The sequence below is a fragment of the Panthera uncia genome, assembly GCF_023721935.1.
Source record: "Panthera uncia isolate 11264 chromosome A3 unlocalized genomic scaffold, Puncia_PCG_1.0 HiC_scaffold_11, whole genome shotgun sequence".
NCBI classification, from domain to species: domain Eukaryota; kingdom Metazoa; phylum Chordata; class Mammalia; order Carnivora; family Felidae; genus Panthera; species Panthera uncia.
This window is the reverse complement of record NW_026057578.1, coordinates 10,978,076-10,995,441: the sequence shown is the minus strand read 5'-3', so window position 1 is coordinate 10,995,441 and position 17,366 is coordinate 10,978,076. Positions and strand designations below refer to the sequence as shown.

Below are 17,366 nucleotides of genomic sequence, written 5' to 3'. Positions count from 1 at the left end.
TGGCGAAATCGGGCTGCGTGTCTGGCCCGGTGATACAGCCGCCAGGGCAGAGAGCGAGCTCCGGGGGCGGGTGTCTCACCGGCTCTGGGAGCACTCAGTAAATATTAAACGGCCCCTGGCATGCCAGACAAGCTTCCGGAAGGACACGTGCCACCCGGTGGCCCCAGCCCTCACGTGAGGCCGCCGGGACGGTCTTTCTGCCTGATCGTCAAGGGGAAACACTTTGTCGGAGGCCCGGTGCATGGCCGCTGCAAGTGCGGGACCTGGGGGCAGGCGGGGCTGGGTGTGGCCAGGGGGCAACGATAGGACCAACTGGACACGTTTCGGGCGAGGACTCAGTGGGCCGACGGTGTAAACTAACCCTGTCTCTATGCCTGGTGGCCCTGGATGGGTGGGCATGATGAGGAACAGAGCAGAGCAGGGAGAGCACCTCCACCATATCCTTTCTCCAACCTCCTTTCCTTGAAAATCAAAGGTTTACTACTTAGTTTTCACACCCCCACTTCCTCTCAGCAGAGGAATTCCTGAGGTGGTGAGGACCTGGCAGGGGCTCCTAGCTCAAGAGGGTACCCTCCTGACAGCCTGGGGGAGAGGAGACCTGGCTGAGGAGTGACCGGAAGGGCTAAGAGCAGCCACGCCTGTGAATCGGGGCAGAATGGGACAGCATCATTCATAGCAATCATTCACACCTTAGTATAAAATTTCCCCACCAGATAGATCACTTCCTCAGGTGAATTCTTTGATTATGGAATAAAAAGCCATGTCCAGAGTCAAAAGGGTTTCAGGTGCCAGGGCAGGGGCAGAGGTTGGACAAAGGGGACATCAATGAGCTTCAATCCCCGGCTCTCCTATCTGAGGTTATTTTTACCTGCCCTGCCCCAGCCACTGGGTGCCTTGGCAATGTGTCTGTGATTCAGCCTGGTTGGATTACCTGAGAAATAAGGCCAGAAGGTGAGGCCTGAAACCCAATCTAGGCCGTCCGGCCCCAGAGCCAAGGGTCCAGACTCCTGGGAGCCAAGGGTCCAGACTCCTGGGAGCTGGCCAGAGACAGGAAGTTAAAAATAGATGCGCTCTTCCCCATCCTCGTGGGCAGCTTCTTCCTTACCCTTGGAAAAGGGCACTGAGGAGACTAGATGCCACTCAGGGACCTCAGAACCCACCCAGGCTGGTGGCTCCAGAATTCTCCAGAATTCTCAGAGCAGGAGAAGGAGAAGGAGCCACCAGGAGAGTGGCTATTCCGGGATATTTACAGCCATCAAGGTCATCTGTCTTAGACCAGGATGCAGACCTTGCCAGACGTGATCTTGTCTTTGCTGATGGCCAGTGAGCCATAGCGGGACAGGGTCAGACCTCTCTGTCTTCTTCCCACCCAGAGTGCTGACCTCAGGAGTCCTGGGGACACTACCTGGGCGGAGCTCCTGACTGGGGCCTGTGGGAACATTCCCATGGAGGCAGGAAGTCCAGAAGCCCCCCAGGGGCCTGGCAGGGGGAGAGCTGCAGGCAGGACCAGGCACAGAATTCATGAGGCCCAGTGCAAAAGAAAATGCAGGGCCCTTTTTTCAAACCGTAGTAAGGGTTTCTAGATGGCGGGGTGCCTGGGTGGCTCAGCCGGTTAAGCATCCAACTCTTGATCAGCTCAGGTCACGATCTCACAGTTCGTGGGCTGGAGTCCTACATTGGACTCTGTACTGACAATCTAGAGCCTGCTTGGGATTCTCTCCCTCCTCTCTCTCTCTCTGCCCCTCCCCTGCTTGCACTCTCTTTCAAAATATATAAATAAACATTGAGAAAAAAATTGAGAAAAAAAAAAAAAAGGAATTTCTAGATGGCAACACCAGAGCATTACGTGAGCACAGGGCCCTAGTGAGCACACTGATTGTATACTCACGCAGCTGGCCTTGGCTGCCAGGGTCTGTGAAACCCCCCCTTCAGCGCCCCCCACTGCCAGACCATGGTAACAAAATCCCCATAGTGCCTCTGTGTGAGTTAGAGAAAGGTACCCCACCCTGGGTGGGCCAGCTGCACGCCAGGGCACACAGCTTGGGAGGGTTACATGGACTAGATGGCCCCCTTGGCTGGGTGACCTGTGCAACTGTCTTTAGCAGCCCTGATTACAGACCCCATGGTGTGGGGGGCCTGGTGACGCCCAGAAGAGGCAGCTCAAAAGTGGTTCTGTTAAGGAACTTGATCATTCCCTGGCCAGTTGACTTAATCCTTCTCAGCCGCACTTATGGAGTGCCTAATGTATGCCTTCCTTGCGGTGGTATCCACGTTTTCTCCTCTTGGAGGCTGGGCGTCAGAGGGACTGGGTGCTCACTCTCTCTGGGGCTGTGTTTTCCTGTGCTTCAGCTCTTTACTGCCCCCCCCCCCCCGCCGCCTTGCACCTTGCGTGTCCTTGCTGTGGCTCACAAAGCCCCGCAGGCCTCCCTCTCTCACTTCTATCCCCCAAGACAGCCACACACCCACTTTCTGTGCCTCAAAGCTCATCCCCACCTCGGGACCTTTGCACTGGCTGCCCCTTCCACCTGGAAGACGTCCCCAGCCCTGCATGCTCTCTGCACGTGAACATCAACTTGTCTTCTCTCTGGCCTTAAAGGTGCCCCTGCCTCACTGAGGGCCTCCTCTGAGAGCCCTGCCACCCTCCCACATCCCCGTTTTAATTCCTTCACGTGCCACCAGCTGAATCCATCTGGATTATTGTTGGCTTATGGTTCGCTGCCCTGACGGGAGGGCGGGGCCCGGTTCCGTCCCCAGAGCCCGGGACAGGGCCTGGGCAGAGTAGGTGCTCCATAAATATTTGGAGAACGAATCAGGGATTCCTAAGCACGCTTCCAGCTGAGACCCTCCAGGATTTCAGCCCTGAGACCCACTCCTCCCGGGCACGTGCTGGCACTGAGCGGCCAGGAGACAAGTGGGCGAGCTGGGAGAGCTGGACCTCAGGGACCAGGCATCACTGGGGGGGGGGGGGGGGCGAGTGTGCAGCTGAACCCCAGGGAAAGAGCCACAGGAAGGCCCGGTCTGGGGCACAGGTGGTCCACCTCAGGACACGGCAGTGAAGCCAAGGCCCAAAGGAGATTAAGCAGCCCCTGGCCAGGTAAGGAGGAGTCACAGGAGGGGCCAGGTGGAGGGCCCGGAGGAGAGAGCGGCCAGTGTGACAGGGAGCTGTTTGTTAGGCCGCGTGAGGAGTCCAGATTGCATTCTCAGCAGATGGGAACCCCTGGCAGGTTTCGGGCAGGAGAGGGCCGTGACGAGCCCTGGCCAACCCTGCTTGGCTGGGAGTCCTGCCTGTCCCCCACATTTGCTCAGCCAGGCAGATGTTTGGGCCCCTCGGGCTTGGGCCACTCGCGATGCCTGAGGGATTGCCCCACCCCTGGGCGGGCAGCTCCCCAGGCTTGCACAGTGCCCGACATGAAGCCCAGGACCAGTCTGTGGCCCCCAGGAATGGAAACGAACCTTCCTCCTGGGAAGTACCTGCAGCCGAAGGAGACTCGTGGAACAGCCATGAACTCACATCCAGTGGGGCAGCCCTGACCCCAGGCCCATCTCTGCTGTTCCTCCTCCTTTGAAAATTTCCTGCAAGCACCTACTGTGTGCCAGCATGTGCTGGCTGCTTGCCTTGTGTCACCTCATCGTACGCTCATGACAACTCTGTCGGGGAGGGACACTCGTGATCCCCATTTCACGGATGAGGAAACCGAGACTCAGAGAGGTGAAGTCACTTGCCCTAGGTCACAGAACTGGGATAGGTGGCCCCACGTCCCATTCTATCAAACAGGAAGAACATTCCATCCTGACCCCGCCCCCAGACTAAGTTCCAGGGCTGAACGAACCAGTCTTGCTGTGTGACCTTGGGTGAGCAGCTCCACCTCTCTGAGCCTGTTTTCTGATCTGCTAAGTGGGCCTGATAAGCTCACGCAGGTGACTTCCAGGACCAACTGCCAGGAGCATGTGAGATGAGACGGCTTCGGGTCTCAAGGAAATTACAGGTTTCTCCCAGCACCAAGTGTCACACACGCGCACACACACACACACACACACTGTCCTGGGCTGCAGACTTGGCATCAGAGAGAGCTTCAGGGTCACAGGCTGCACAAGACGAGCCAGCCCTGTACCCTCCTCACGGGCAGAACTTACGCGATCCTCCGGCTCTGTGCGCCGCTGAAGCCCGCGAAGGAGGCGCTCCGGCCCACGACCCCCACGGCCCCCGCGTCCCCAGAGGACAGGAACCGCAACCTCACCGACATGGCCGTCACCTACAGGGAGAGGACAGGAGAGTCAGCCTCGCACTGCCACCTGCCGAGTGCGGGTCGCGGCTGGTCCCCCTTCACCGTGGTCCCCAAGATCCTTACAACAGCCCCACAAAGGGGGCAGCTGGTACTGTCCCCAGCTCACAGATGAAGCTCAGTGAGGCTAGGGAACTGTTCGGGGCTGGCAGCAGGAGCGAGATTCGAACCCAGGTCTCTGTACTCTGTGCTCAGGTTCTTAATGGCTGAGCAATGCTGAGGCTCCGGCAGGGGGGAGTCAGCTCCTCCTGAAACCATACCTGACCTCTTCTCAGCTACTCCTCTCCAGTAACCCTCACCTCCCTCCACAAACACTCATGGAACGCTGTGTGCCAAACACTGTGCTGGAGACACGCACTGAGCAAGACAGGCAGAGTCCTTGCCTTCCAGGGCTCCCGGTCTGGCAGGGAGGCTAATGAGCCACCAGTTACGGCGGGACCCAGGGGGTACTCGACTTAGCCATGGAGGAGGCGATCAACTGCTGAGAAGGAAAGGCTGATAAGGGGAGAAGGAGAAGGGAGAGGGAGGGGAGGGTATCTGAGGCAGAGGGAACAGCATGGGCAAAGGCCCGGGGGTACAGAGGACACGGCGTAATCCAGAAACAGAAAGAAGAGCTGTGGTTTGGGCCGTGACTCCAGGGGAGGCTGGAGAGGCCAGCAGAGTGCAGCTCCTGCGGGGCCTTGGTAACCCCAGGGAGGAGTTTGCCCTTGCAATTGGGCAAGGGTGACTGGGAGCCATGAGAGGGTTTTGAGCAGGGGTGACAAAGCCCAACTCACGTGAGGCCCAGCTGCTGGCATCCAGGCCCTCCAGAATCCCTGGATCCGTTGCCCCATCTCTGGTCCAGGCTGCAATGAGGCCAGCCTAGAACCCTGGCTGTCTTTCCTTTTTTCCAAACCGCCTCTAGGTTGGAAAAACGCCACCGTATCCCTCGGGAGTATCGCCGGTGCCTTCCAGCACCGACAGTCAAAGGTTCTTCTGCATATCTGACCTGAATCTCTGCTGCTGCGTTGCTCCTCGGCCAGGGTGGAGACAGTCCGAGGATTCCAGGGACCCCACTGCCGAAGCCAAGCCTCTAAAAAAGCTCCACTGCACCACCTCCCTCGTATCGCTGCTTGGTAAGGCCCCTGCCTCCCAACATCCGTCCACCTGCCTTTGCTCAGGGCTGGGCCTCTCCCTGGAATAACGTTCTCTTTCGAGCCACGTCTGTCCAACGTCCCGCCCTGCATTTTATGTGTGGTCAGCCCCCACCATAGGCTCCAGGGCCCCCCTGGCAGATCCGTGCGGCCCCCACAAGACTTCCCCTCCTCCTAGGCTCCCCCCATCCCCACCCCACACTGTGCTGTACATCGCGCTGAGGACTGGAAACCGAAAGGCCAGACCTGCGCTCAGACCCCAGCTGTGCCACTCGCCGGCTCCGGGCCCCGGCGGTCACGTTTGCAAAGCGGAAAGTCAGAGAAGGACCAAGGAGACCGTGCGCTGAGGGTGCACAACACAGAAGGGAAAGAGCTGGTTGTCTCTGTGCCGTTGGCCGACAGAGGCCCCCGCCCCGCAGGGGGCTACAGAGGCGGACGAGCCGAGCCCGGGGAGCGCCCTCCAGCCCTGCCGGGGGAAGCTGGCGAGTGTTTGCTGAGCACCCACTGTGTGGCAAGCCCCAGCACCAAGGACTGTCACATGCTGTGGATCCATGAACAGCGGCCCTGACGGGAGCCACCGTCTGTTGAGTGCCGTTACTAAGTCAGCCCTGCGCTAAATGTCTCACGGAAATTATCTTAGCAAATCTACGCAGCCCCTGAGGCCTGGGAACTGTTGCTGACCTACTTGGATAGATGGCGGCATGAGACCCAGAGAGGGGACGAGACTGGCCCAAGAAGCCCGCGTGGAAGCAATGAGACAAGTTCGGAACCTGAGTGCGAGTGGCTGCAGACGCCATCACTTCTGACTGTGCGCAGTCAGACGTCCCCGTCCCGCCTCTAGATGTCCCAGCCCCACAGGGAGGTCCCCACGCTCCCCGCCTGTGCCAGGCTGCTGCCAGCCTGGATCAACCCCCCAAGCGTCAATCGTTACTTTCTTGGGAATTTTGGTAGCTTGAAATCAGCCACGGCAGGAATGTGTACACCCTGGATGTCGGCAAGTGCTACAAATTTGGGCTTTTTTTGTGGTTTTTTTCCCCTGCAGGTTAGTGAGCATCTATCTGTACACCATTGCCCCACCACTAGCGGTGTGTGCTCAGGGTGGCACCGGGGACCTTCTCGAACTCTTGAGAGCCCCCAGCCAAGCTGGGCAAGGGAATAAGGGGGTAACAGGGAGGGAGATCACTGGGGTCACTGGTTGCAAAGAATACTCTGGTGCCAGCCTGGGGACTGGGGGCTGGGGACTGGGGGCTGGGGGCTCGGGGCTGGGGGCTGGGGACTGGGAGCTGGGGGCTCGGGGCTGGGGGCTGGGGACTGGGGACTAGGGGCTGGGGGCTGAGGGCTGGGGACTAGGGGCTGCGGGCTGGGGGCTGGGGACTGCGGGCTGGGGGCTGGGGACTGCGGGCTGGGGGCTGAGGGCTGGGGACTGCGGGCTGGGGGCTGGGGGCTGGGGACTGGGGACTGCGGGCTGGGGGCTGGGGACTGGAGGCTGTAGGCTGGGGGCTGCAGGCTGGGGACTGGGGGCTGCGGCCTGGGGACTGGAGGCTGGGGGCTGCGGGCTGGGGACTGGGGGCTGCGGGCTGGGGACTAGAGCCTGGGGGCTGCCGGCTGGAACACCCTTCCCCTACCTTCCCTGCTCCATCAGTTACAGTAGACTGCGGATGGCAACTTCTCTGCTCCCCCATCAGACAGAGAGGGACCTGCAGGCGGGGCTAGAGTGTTCTCTGGTGCTTGGAAGATTCACAGCACATCCTTATGGGACCAGAAACAGTGCCTAAAAGGCTGGGCCTACTGCTGCCACCGTACCAGGCTGTGCAGCCCATGGTGCCAGATAAGTGGAAGCCTCAGGCTAAGGATAGAGATAAGGATGGGGATAAGAATTTCCACTAAGTGCTAGATTCCAAGGCAGAGGCTGACAAACATTTTCTGTAAAGGACCAGATGCCAAAGTTTTTGGCTTTGCAGGCCATATACTCTTTTAAATACCCACAACTATTTACCTCTATTGTTTTAGAGCAAAAGCAGCCACAGACATTATGTAAATGATGAGCATGGCCACGTTCCCATAAAACAGTACTTACAGCTATTAATGGTTGACCCGTGGGTGCCCAGCACCCTCCGTGCTACCGACTCTAAGGGCTTAAAATCTGATTTAATTCTCCCGACATTATATCAGGTAAACACGATTATTATCCATAATCATTTTGCAGATAAAGCAACCGAGGCTAGAGAGCAGAGGAAACGACTCATCCAAGGTCACACAGGTAGGAAACAACAGAGTTGGGATTTGGACCCGGGCATAACGGGCCTTAAAAGCCTGGTCACTTCATTCAAGGTGGCACCTGTTCCCCGGGGGGCTGTGCTGAGGACATGTCCCCACCCAAGAGCCAGACCCAGGCTGAATGGAAGCAGGTCATGAAAGGGACCTGCCAAGCTAGAAGCCTAGCATTGGGGGTGGCCAAGAAAAATCAACCCCATCCCCTGCAGGCTTCAGGGTGTGGGAGCCCGGGTCCCCGGGGGCTTCTGGGGACCAGCATCAGTTCCCAATCAGCTCAGCTGCTCCAAAAGGGAGGCCAGTGGCCACCCCCAGCCTCCCCCACAGGCCCTGATGGGGTTAATCCTGGCTGTTGACTGGTTGGCCCCCTGAGATCTCACCCAGCTGGGTTTCTTGCTGCAAAAACATCTCTCTTCTGGTAGACGGGCTGGGACGGCCAGGCTGAGACCCCTAAGATCTCAGGAGCCTTCACTGGGCAGCCCCTGACAAGACCCCGTAAATGTTGGTCACTTTCGACCAAGGCTGATATTCTCAACGTTTAATCAGTGACCCAGCAGGGGCACTGACCACTCTGAACAGAGGTCGGCACTCAGAGGCTCAGGACAGCCCTGGATATAGCTGGCACTCTGCGGGGCAAGAGAGATAAGCCAGAGACCTCGCTGGACCCCTGAGCAGAGGAGAGAGGCACAGAAGTCATGCAGGTCCCAAACCTTTGGTGTCAGACAGGACCGCCTCGTCCCCGTGCGTCCCTCGCTGCCTCTCGCTGGCTTGGTACCCTGGGGCAGCACCCGCTTAGACGGATGGCTTGGACACAGCTGGTGAGTGCAGCAGGGGCCAGGACACCTGGAGGGGCTTCTCACACAGCCAGCGGCTCCCCAGACACTGGGACCATCGTCCGGGACCTCCTCCCCGAGGCGCGGCTGGAGGGAGCCTGAGCCCACTCCGCTAAATCTGGCCAGCTCACTGCTGGCCAGAACCGCCCGCCAGCCCAGGGAACCTACAATTTCACCTCATTTGGAGGTGATGCTTCTAAATTTAGCGGTGTGGGCTCTCAGGGCTGGGTGGCTTTTATGCCTGAGTCCCTCACTTAGGGCTCTTTTATATCCGCTCAAATGCCAGGCAGGGCTTAGTTTGCTTATAGGAGTTTCCAAAATAGTCCCTTTGGTTTAGCACGAAAGGAAATGGTAAAATAGCCCAGGATGAGGAATGTGAGTTTATACCTAAGAGGGATGGGCGACCCGCCGAGGCCGCTCTGGGAACCAGACTACTGTCTGCACCAGATGGAGGGCAACTCCCTCGTTTCACCGGCGAGCACGCCCAGAGTGGTCACGTGACTTGCGCGGATCACCCAGAGGTGAATGGAAGGGCCAGAAGAATCCACGCCCCTCCCCCCTGCCAGCTCCGCGGCTGCAGACACCTCCAGGCCACTGCCCAGGCCGTGTCCTCTCCCTCCCTGGCACGCTCTTCCCCCAGGTCTCCCGGGAGGATCCCTCCCGGCTTGAGACCCCGGCAGAAAGGTCACCGCCTCAGAGAGGGCCTCTCTGGTGCCCCCTGGCGACAGCGGCCTCACTCTTCACCCAGTTTCAAATCCTGCAGAGGACTCACTGCCGTCCCAAATTGTCTTGTCAAGGTGCTTGGCAATTGTGTGGCCCTCACAGGGGTCCCAAGCTCCGTGGGGACCGGGACTTTTTGGTCTTGCTCACAGCCGTGTGTCCCAGGACCTCACCAAGTAGGGGACCCCAGTAAGTACTGGTCCGTAAGTGATTGCTTGAATAACTGAACGATTGAAGGCCATCTCTTCAGACCTGTGTCTAGGGCTCACTTACTTGATTTGTTCATTCAACACACACACATATCGAGTGCCTACTGAATGCAGGCACTGGGCATACGTCTGTGAACTAGTCCAGTGGGAGACAGGAATTAGGGTATGAGGCTGGACTGTGATGGGGAACTAGAGGCGTGGGGGGCAGACAAGGATCCCTCACCCAGCCAAAGGGGAGTGACCGGGGAGACCCCCTGGGGGAAGCGATATGTTGAAATCTAAAGGAGGGGGAAGAATTGGCAGGGGGAGAGAATGGGATGGAAGAGTGTGCCAGGTGTTGGGAACAGCATGTGCAAAGGCTCAGAGATAGGGTCAACTAGATGAAATGCAATTAGATGAACTTAGTACAGTGTGTGTGGCTAGAGCATCAGGTACAAAAGAGGATCCCTGAGGGGCTGAGTGGGGACCAGGCCTCTATGGGGACGGGGGTTTAAGCTGCATCCAGGGAGAAGTAGGCAGGACAGGCCTCCAGCACCCTCTGGATTTGGTAATGGCGCCCTTGAGTTCGTTCACTTACTGAATATGCCCTACTGCACACCTGATCAGACAATGCTGTGTCTCCGTAGACAATGAACGAGTGCCTGCTGCATGCCAGGCCGTCGAACCCTGCACCTCCGTCCAGGGGCTAGGGGCAGTCACACTGGAGACACCTCTGTCCCTTTGGCCCAAGGCCCATGTCTCCTGGGCCAGCACTGACTGCCGTCTGGGGGAAGCTCAGATACCCTGTACGGCCTACACCAGCTTGACCTGGGTTTTTGCCCTCTGCACTCGATCCCTCACCCACCCACCCCTTGCTTCGGCCACAGACAAGACCCAGACATTTGATGGTCCCTGAGAGGGAAAATCCCACAGCCGAGCCACAGAGGACAGAAGCCACGTTAGCTCTGACACCCGCCAACTCGGGCTCCCCTTCTCTCTGGGAGCCCCTGGGGCCCCGCCCCTACCAGATGCTTTCAGATGCTTCTCTACCCGCTGCAAGGAATCTGCTCACCTCTCCTGAGCCAGGAAAGCGTGCCCAGGGGATCTCTGCATATGATCTGGAACAAGTTCCCTCCTCTCTGAGCCTCTGTCTCCCTGTCTGTAAAGGGGGAGGGCTGGGCTAGAATTCGGGGTCCCCCAAGCGCAGGCCCATCTGAGCCAGGTGAGGAATGCATAGTAGAGACCGTGATTCACCTGGCAGGAGAGTCATTCTTGCCTTCGCCCCCTTCCTCTCCTGGCTCCCCAGCCATCTGACACTTGCCCCCCCGTTCAGCCGAGTTCAGAGCTGGCGCCAGGCACACGCTCAGATCGCATCAGGTGTTTTGTTGCCTTTCTTTTAAGGTAAACTTCCGTTTAGAGCAAACCGTCTTGTGTACGATATAGAGTGGTTTTCTTTAAGTGAAAGAGTGATGGATTTGAAGGACGCTTGGTTTAAGTAGGCAGGTAGGAACCCAGCTTCTTGGAAGCCCACGTTTCTGGGTCCCACCGTGGAAGTGGGACCGGGGGGGGGGGGGGGGGGGAGGGGCACACCTGGGTGTGCCCCTGCAGATGGCCTGACGGAGTCAGATGAGCAGACAGCACCGGTTTCTAGTGGAAAAGAAGAGGAAGCAGCATCTTGGGGAGCCCTCCCTGTCCCCCCAGAATTCATTGTCCCAGGGCTGCAGGGCAAGTGGAAACTGCCTGGAGGTTCAAGACGAGGCATGGGGGTCGGGACCCAGGATCCAAGAGGGCCCCTTGCCTCAGTTTATCACACAGTCTACAGTCCCCTGTGACCTTCCTGCCCAGGGCAGCCCTGGGAGGTGTCCACGACCCACCCCAGCTCAGGCCGGGAGGCACAAGAGGACCAGTCACGTGAGTGGACAGATAGGCTATCTCATCAGGCTTCACGGCGCACCTGTGACCATCTCACAGCTGAAAACCCTGCGCGAAGCCACCAACGGCCAAGTGCGAGGGAGCCCAAAGGGCTCAGCCATACGGAGGAAATTTCCGTGGCAGGAGTTAGGAATATGGTTTTGAGGAATAATGACACGGGAAGATAGAAGATGTTGAAAGTAAGATGTTGAGCACAGGAGACCAAGATGTCAACGATACACGACACGCTCTCCGTTTTATTTCTCCATCAATGCCTTACCAGCGTTCTACCGTGGGCACGCATTCCCTCACAAGCAGAAAAAAAAGAAAAAAGTTGATTTGAAGAAAGCAGAAAGATTGGTCACGTGTCCCTGGTTGCACAGTAATCAAGCTGCCAAGTGGGCTCCGACCTAGAGAATGATGCTTTTCAGGATGAAGCTGGGGTCACAAGAGATGCTTTTCTCTTAAAAAAGAAAGAAAGAAGGAAAAACAAACTTTTAAAGGTCCACGAATATCGTCTACACTCCCAGCTAACGCCAGGGGGCTTTTGCGAGGTAAAGATGACTCATGAATCTCTGTGAAATATCCAGAGGGTGTTTTGATTTAAATGCCCCCCCCCTCAGCGCTCTGAGCTCACCGGACGTCACCGCGGGGGGTGGAGGGGGGTCACCTGGAAGAGACAGCACCCCTTTGGGGACAGGGCCTCCTGGGGCCGCCGTGGGGGCGGGGGAGCGTGGAGCCTGTGGAGCTGGGGGCACGTGGCTGGAAAGACGGAGCCCCGATGCGGGATAACAGAGATCGGGGGGCAGCCCTTCTCACACAGGTGGGGCGGGAGGGACTGAGCCAGAGGCACGGTGCAGACGGACCCCTCCCGGCAGGTGGGGGTGAGGCCACACCGTGGTCACGGTGCTTGGCCAAGTGCCTCTGTTTGACGCTAAAGAGGGAACCCGGCAATATTGCTAATGAGAACCGGCTTCTGCCACGTTCTGCGCTAAGAACCAGCTCCTTTCATTCCTGGTCCCTGGCAGGCCTGGCCTCGGCTTCGCTCTGAGCGGCACCCCCTTATCGCGTGCCGGACGCCGGGCCGAGAGCTGGACACGGCACGTCTCCCCCACAGCACGCCTCTGAGGTGGGCGCTCTTCCCACCCCCGTTTTACAGACTGAGAAACTGAGGCTCGTAGAGCTGAGGTGGCCAGAACTAGCAAGTGGCAGCGTCCCATCTTCGACATCTCGCCTTAAAACACTTGCGTGTGGGCAGTGTGACACAGGTGTGCATGCCCCTCGTCCACGTCCTAGGGGTGACCGAGCAACACGTGTGGGACCCCCATCAGAAGCCCTCACTCCAGAGTGGTTACGGGAGGGTCTCAGGCAGAGCTCCACTGACACTTTGGGCCAGAGCATTCTTGGCCGGGGCGGGGGGGGGGTACCCTGTGTATTTAACCCCTGGACACCAGGAGCACCACGCCCTCCAATGGTGACAACCAAGAGCGCCCACAGACACTGCCACGTGTCCCCTGGGTGGCAGAATCACCTCCAGTGGGAGCCACCGGGTTAAAGCAGCTCTTCAACTCTTGAGGGTTCGTGAATTAGCGTCGCGGGCATTCGGGGTAATTTTCACGGGTGAGAGTGGAGGCGTTGAAGGCGCGACCTTCCATGGGTGGCAAATCCTTCCCCCCTCGCATGAATGGGGGGTAGGAATCTGGGGGGCCCAGCAGCCCAGCATCTTCAGAAGGGGCCCCGGGGCTGCAGCTCCCATGGGGCCTGTGCCAGCCCAGCCCCCGTACGCACGCACCTGCACACTCACACCAGGATGCGGACAAGGGCCTGGAGCCTCAGAGCGGGGGCTGGAGCTCGGAGAAGAGGTTGGTGGCCCCTCGGGGTGTTTGCTGTCAACATCAGAGTTCTGAATGACACCTGCCTTCCTCGCAACCCCCGCCAGGCAGCGAACAGAGACCCTAAGGCAACCTGCTCATTTTGTCCCAAAGCACCCGACCATTGATGAACACACACTGGTTTAGGGCCACTTAGCACAGGCAGGACTTGGATTCAAACCCAAGGGCCGCCTCGGTCACCCACTCCGCTTCGGGCACTGGATGATCTGCCCGAATTCTCCACGGTCGGGGACACAGACGCTCCCTGCTACTCACCCGCACAGCTGGACATCGGAGCCACCTCTCCTAAACCGTCAGGACAGAGAAAGAACGCCATTCCCGACTGCTGTCTCTGCTCACCTCTGCAGTTAGGTTCCTTTCCCAGAGCACCGGGGACTCGTGCACGGGGCCCACGAAAATGGGTGGATTACTTTTTAAATCAGAAGATAAGAAATGAACTTTCAGGGGCGCCTGGGTGGCTCAGTCGGTTAAGTGTCCAGCTGTTTGTTTGTTTGTTTGTTTGTTTGTTTTTTAGCGTCCAGCTCTTGATTTCGGCTCAGGTCGTGATCTCCAGGTTCATGAGATCGAGTCCTGCGTTGGGCTGTGTGCTGGCAGCATGGAGTCTGCTTGGGATTCTCTCTCCCTCTCTCTGTGCCCCTGCCCTTCTTTCTCTCCCTCTGTCTCAAAATAAGTAAATAAACTTAAAAAAAAACTGCCTTGAAAAAAAAAGAAATGAATGTTTAGGTTAAACAGAATGTTTTATATTATAGTGTATATGTGTTACTATTTCTATATTAATAGCATGTATTTTACCCATCCTTAGGCCAATTCAGTGGTAAATACACTATTTAATATTTCTTATACAGGAAGAGTCCTGTGAAGGCCAAGGTGCTGGGGACTCAAGAAAGTCGCCACGGGCCCTGCCCTTTGCCCTCTGCTCGCCCTCCTTCAAACCTGTCTGACTCCAGAACGATCCTGCCATCTCCAGCCTACAGGCTCCCTCCCCAGCTCCTTCCCACCCACACCTTTATTTTACAGATGCAGCGAGCCCATCTCTCCTCCCTCCCCCTGCTCAGGTTTACCCTCCACTCTCCCTGCTCCTCCGGCCCAGGCAGAGGGGCTGAGAGAGCAGCCAGGCGGGGCCTTACACTTGACCTCGATATGCTCCTTTGACCCTCACCAAAACGTGATGCCGTAGGTTCCACTTTGTCCTGTTCTGGCCCTTGGGATCTGGAAGGTCAAACCCAGGCAGCCTGGCTTCCAGGTCAGCCTCTTATCCACAGGCCCTAACTGCCAGGTTTCTGGAGTGGGCAGGGGCCCGGCTGACGTCACGGAGCCTCTGGGCCACCACCACCCCCAGTCTCCCACTGAGCACTGTTTAGATTCTCCTCTTCTTATCAACTTGGATCCCTCCCTTCTCCCACCTCACTCGGAGTGTTGTTTTGGGGGGGGGGGTGGGCAAGTGGGCTTTTCACCCTCCTTTCCCTGGTCCCTCATGAGATCGAGTATTTCTATACGCTCATTATCTTTAGAATCTCCTCTTCTCCACTTCTCAGTTCATAATCCTTTATCCAGCTACCTAGCTATTCTTAGTGACTCTTCGAGTTTTCTCCCAGCCCCTCACGTGCTTTTTAACTTGTTCCTAATGGTGTGTGTGTGTGTGTGTGTGTGTGACAGAAGCTTCAAATATTTATGTGACCAGATCTGTCAACATTGTCCTTCTATGTTTTAAGAATTTGGAACTTTCTTTCTCCACCTCTAAGATTAAGTTTCTACTCTCTAGACCGCTGAAGTCTAGCTCCCTGGGTGAGAATTGTGTCTCCCTCACCAGGCTGTAAAGCCCTCAAGAGAATCTCCCTCCTCCATAGAGGCCCTTGGCCAAGAGCTTTCACTGTCTGCTCTGCTTCTCAGAAACACCCTGAATCCGTCCCCTCCTTTGCATCCCCCTCCCCCTGGGCCAAGCCCCCATCACCCCTCTGCCTCCACCTGAAAATGTCCATCAGGTTTCTTACACCCCTCCCCAGGCTTGCAGCTTCTGGACACATCTAACTAAAATCTCACCCCCGGAACTGCGCCCACAAAGCTCTGAAGAGGCACCCGCCTGCAGAGAGGCCTCGTTCAGCAGTGCCTAAGGATGGAACCCAGATCGGGATGGTCAGGAGCTCCCTACGCACTGCCCAGGAAGACAAGAGCACCTGTTGTGCCCCTTTCGCGCCCTAAAAAATTAATCACAACCGGGGCTTGTCCTAGAAAAGGCAGGGGGTAGGTTGGGGGTGGGGTGGGGGAAGACTTTCAAAGCCTTGACACTAACCATCCCTCCTTTTTCCACCCATTCCCACCCAGCCTGGAGGGCAGGCGGGACGAGTTGTCATCCCCCCACCCTGTTGACAGCTGCAGTGCTGCGGCTCAGAGGGGGCGAAGGGTTTTGCCAAACTCACACAGCCGGGGCGGGGTGGGCAGGGGGGAAATACTGGCATTCAAACACATTTTGAGCACTTAAGTGGTGACAGGTGAGGAGCTAGGCTGCACAGGGACCACACTGGAGGACCCTGGGCGGGTGAGGGGCTGTAACTGAGGAGCCCGGTGAGTATGAACATTTCAAGCCCCCCCACTGCGGTTGTTCACGTGTCTTCTATACCCCACAGTTGCCTGTAACCCCAGTCCCTGCGTCTGGTTGAGATGCATGGCCCAGCGGTGCAGAGTCAGCCTCCTGGATGCCCGAGCTCCCCCGCCAGCAGGTCCCGGGACTCCTGTGCAGGCGCGTGGGCTGGTGGACGGGGACTGTTTGCTGATGGAGGCTGTTAACAGCACCGGAAATGGTCAAGGGTTCAACGAGAGATGAGCCATCTGGTCATCCCAAGGTAAACAGTTTATAAGAGACAAAGCAAGCCAGCCTGCCGTTTTGGTTTTTCTTTCGACGGTGCCATGTGCACTTTCCTTTTCCCCCTGGTACCAACTGCAGAGACAGGCTGTCCCAGGCCCCCTGACCCCAGCTCAGTGCCACCCTGGGACAGGGAGGCAGGAAAAGTCAGATGTTTTCACAACTTTTCTTGCCCCGTTCTCAGGACTGAGTGACTTTATGCCAGGTGGTTAACCCACAGTGTAAGGAGAGTGGATTTCCTCCCAAAGGAACAGGCTTATTTTCTAGAACCCAAAGCCTTCAGTTTCAAGAATCTTCAGCCTTAAATCCATTTCCTGTTGGAAAAAGACCCCTACTGGTCTCCCCAGGTATTGCAGCCCTGCTCTACCAGCCACTAAAAATGCCCACAGAAAAGGAAGAGAGGGGCTCTGTTCACAGAGAAGCCAGTGGATTCTCAGGCATACAGGATATGTATGTGGCTTAACAGCCTGAAATAAACAGTTTGTGCTGGAATTGTAATCCTGGAGTTTCCAAAAGTGTTGCAAAACCCTCCAGGCAGACTCTGGAGTTTGTGTACTACAAGCTGTTTATCAATTAATTCCTTCTTTGCCAAACATTCCTGCTTGGCCTACTGGGAGATGAGTTTGGTGGGAACGCATCTCCAATTTTGTAATGAAAATCACCAGGGAAAGCGGGCTCATGTTACAGAAGATGTAGCTGGAACAGGTGGTTCCCATAAGGACAAGGATAGTCCTAAGTTTTGAGCTCGTGTAATAAAGAAGGGTGATATCTGGGGACTAGGAGTTGGGGACCCTGCAATAACCCAGGAGATATACATCCACAGATCCGCAGGGAGGGTGATGATTATAAGTCTTGAGGTCCAAAAAAAACAAGTTCAAGTTCAGACTTTGCCTCTTTCTGGCTCTGTGACTTACCCTCTGAACCTTGGTTTCCTCATCTATAAAATCATCGACATTACCTTACATTACTCCTTTTACAGTTTTCTCTTTATTAAAAGGAAAAACCAAACTATAACTTATAGCTTTTTTTAAAGTTTATTTATTTATTTATTTATTTATTTATTTATTTTTGAGAGGGGATGGGCAGGGGCAGAGAGAGAGAGAGAGAGAGAGAGAGAGAATCCCAAGCAGGCTCTGTGCTGTCAGTTCAGGGCTCAAACTCACAAACTGCAAGGTCATGCCCTGAGCCTAAATCAATAGGCCTAAATCAGAGGCCTAACCGACTGAGCCACCCAGATGCCCTGATTTATAGCTTTGTCTACTGCTTTGTGCCACA

At 56.8% G+C, this 17,366-nt stretch overlaps 1 protein-coding gene across 1 annotated transcript in view; it reads right to left on the bottom strand.

Moving 5' to 3' along the window:
• The window catches only part of RIPOR3 (RIPOR family member 3), a 73,469-nt gene that overhangs the window by 26,543 nt on the left and 29,560 nt on the right, over window positions 1–17,366 (bottom strand). The window contains exon 2 of the mRNA XM_049649868.1: window positions 4,135–4,253. Within this exon, the coding sequence (XP_049505825.1) occupies window positions 4,135–4,253 (119 nt within the window). The remainder of the gene's footprint in view (window positions 1–4,134; window positions 4,254–17,366) is intronic.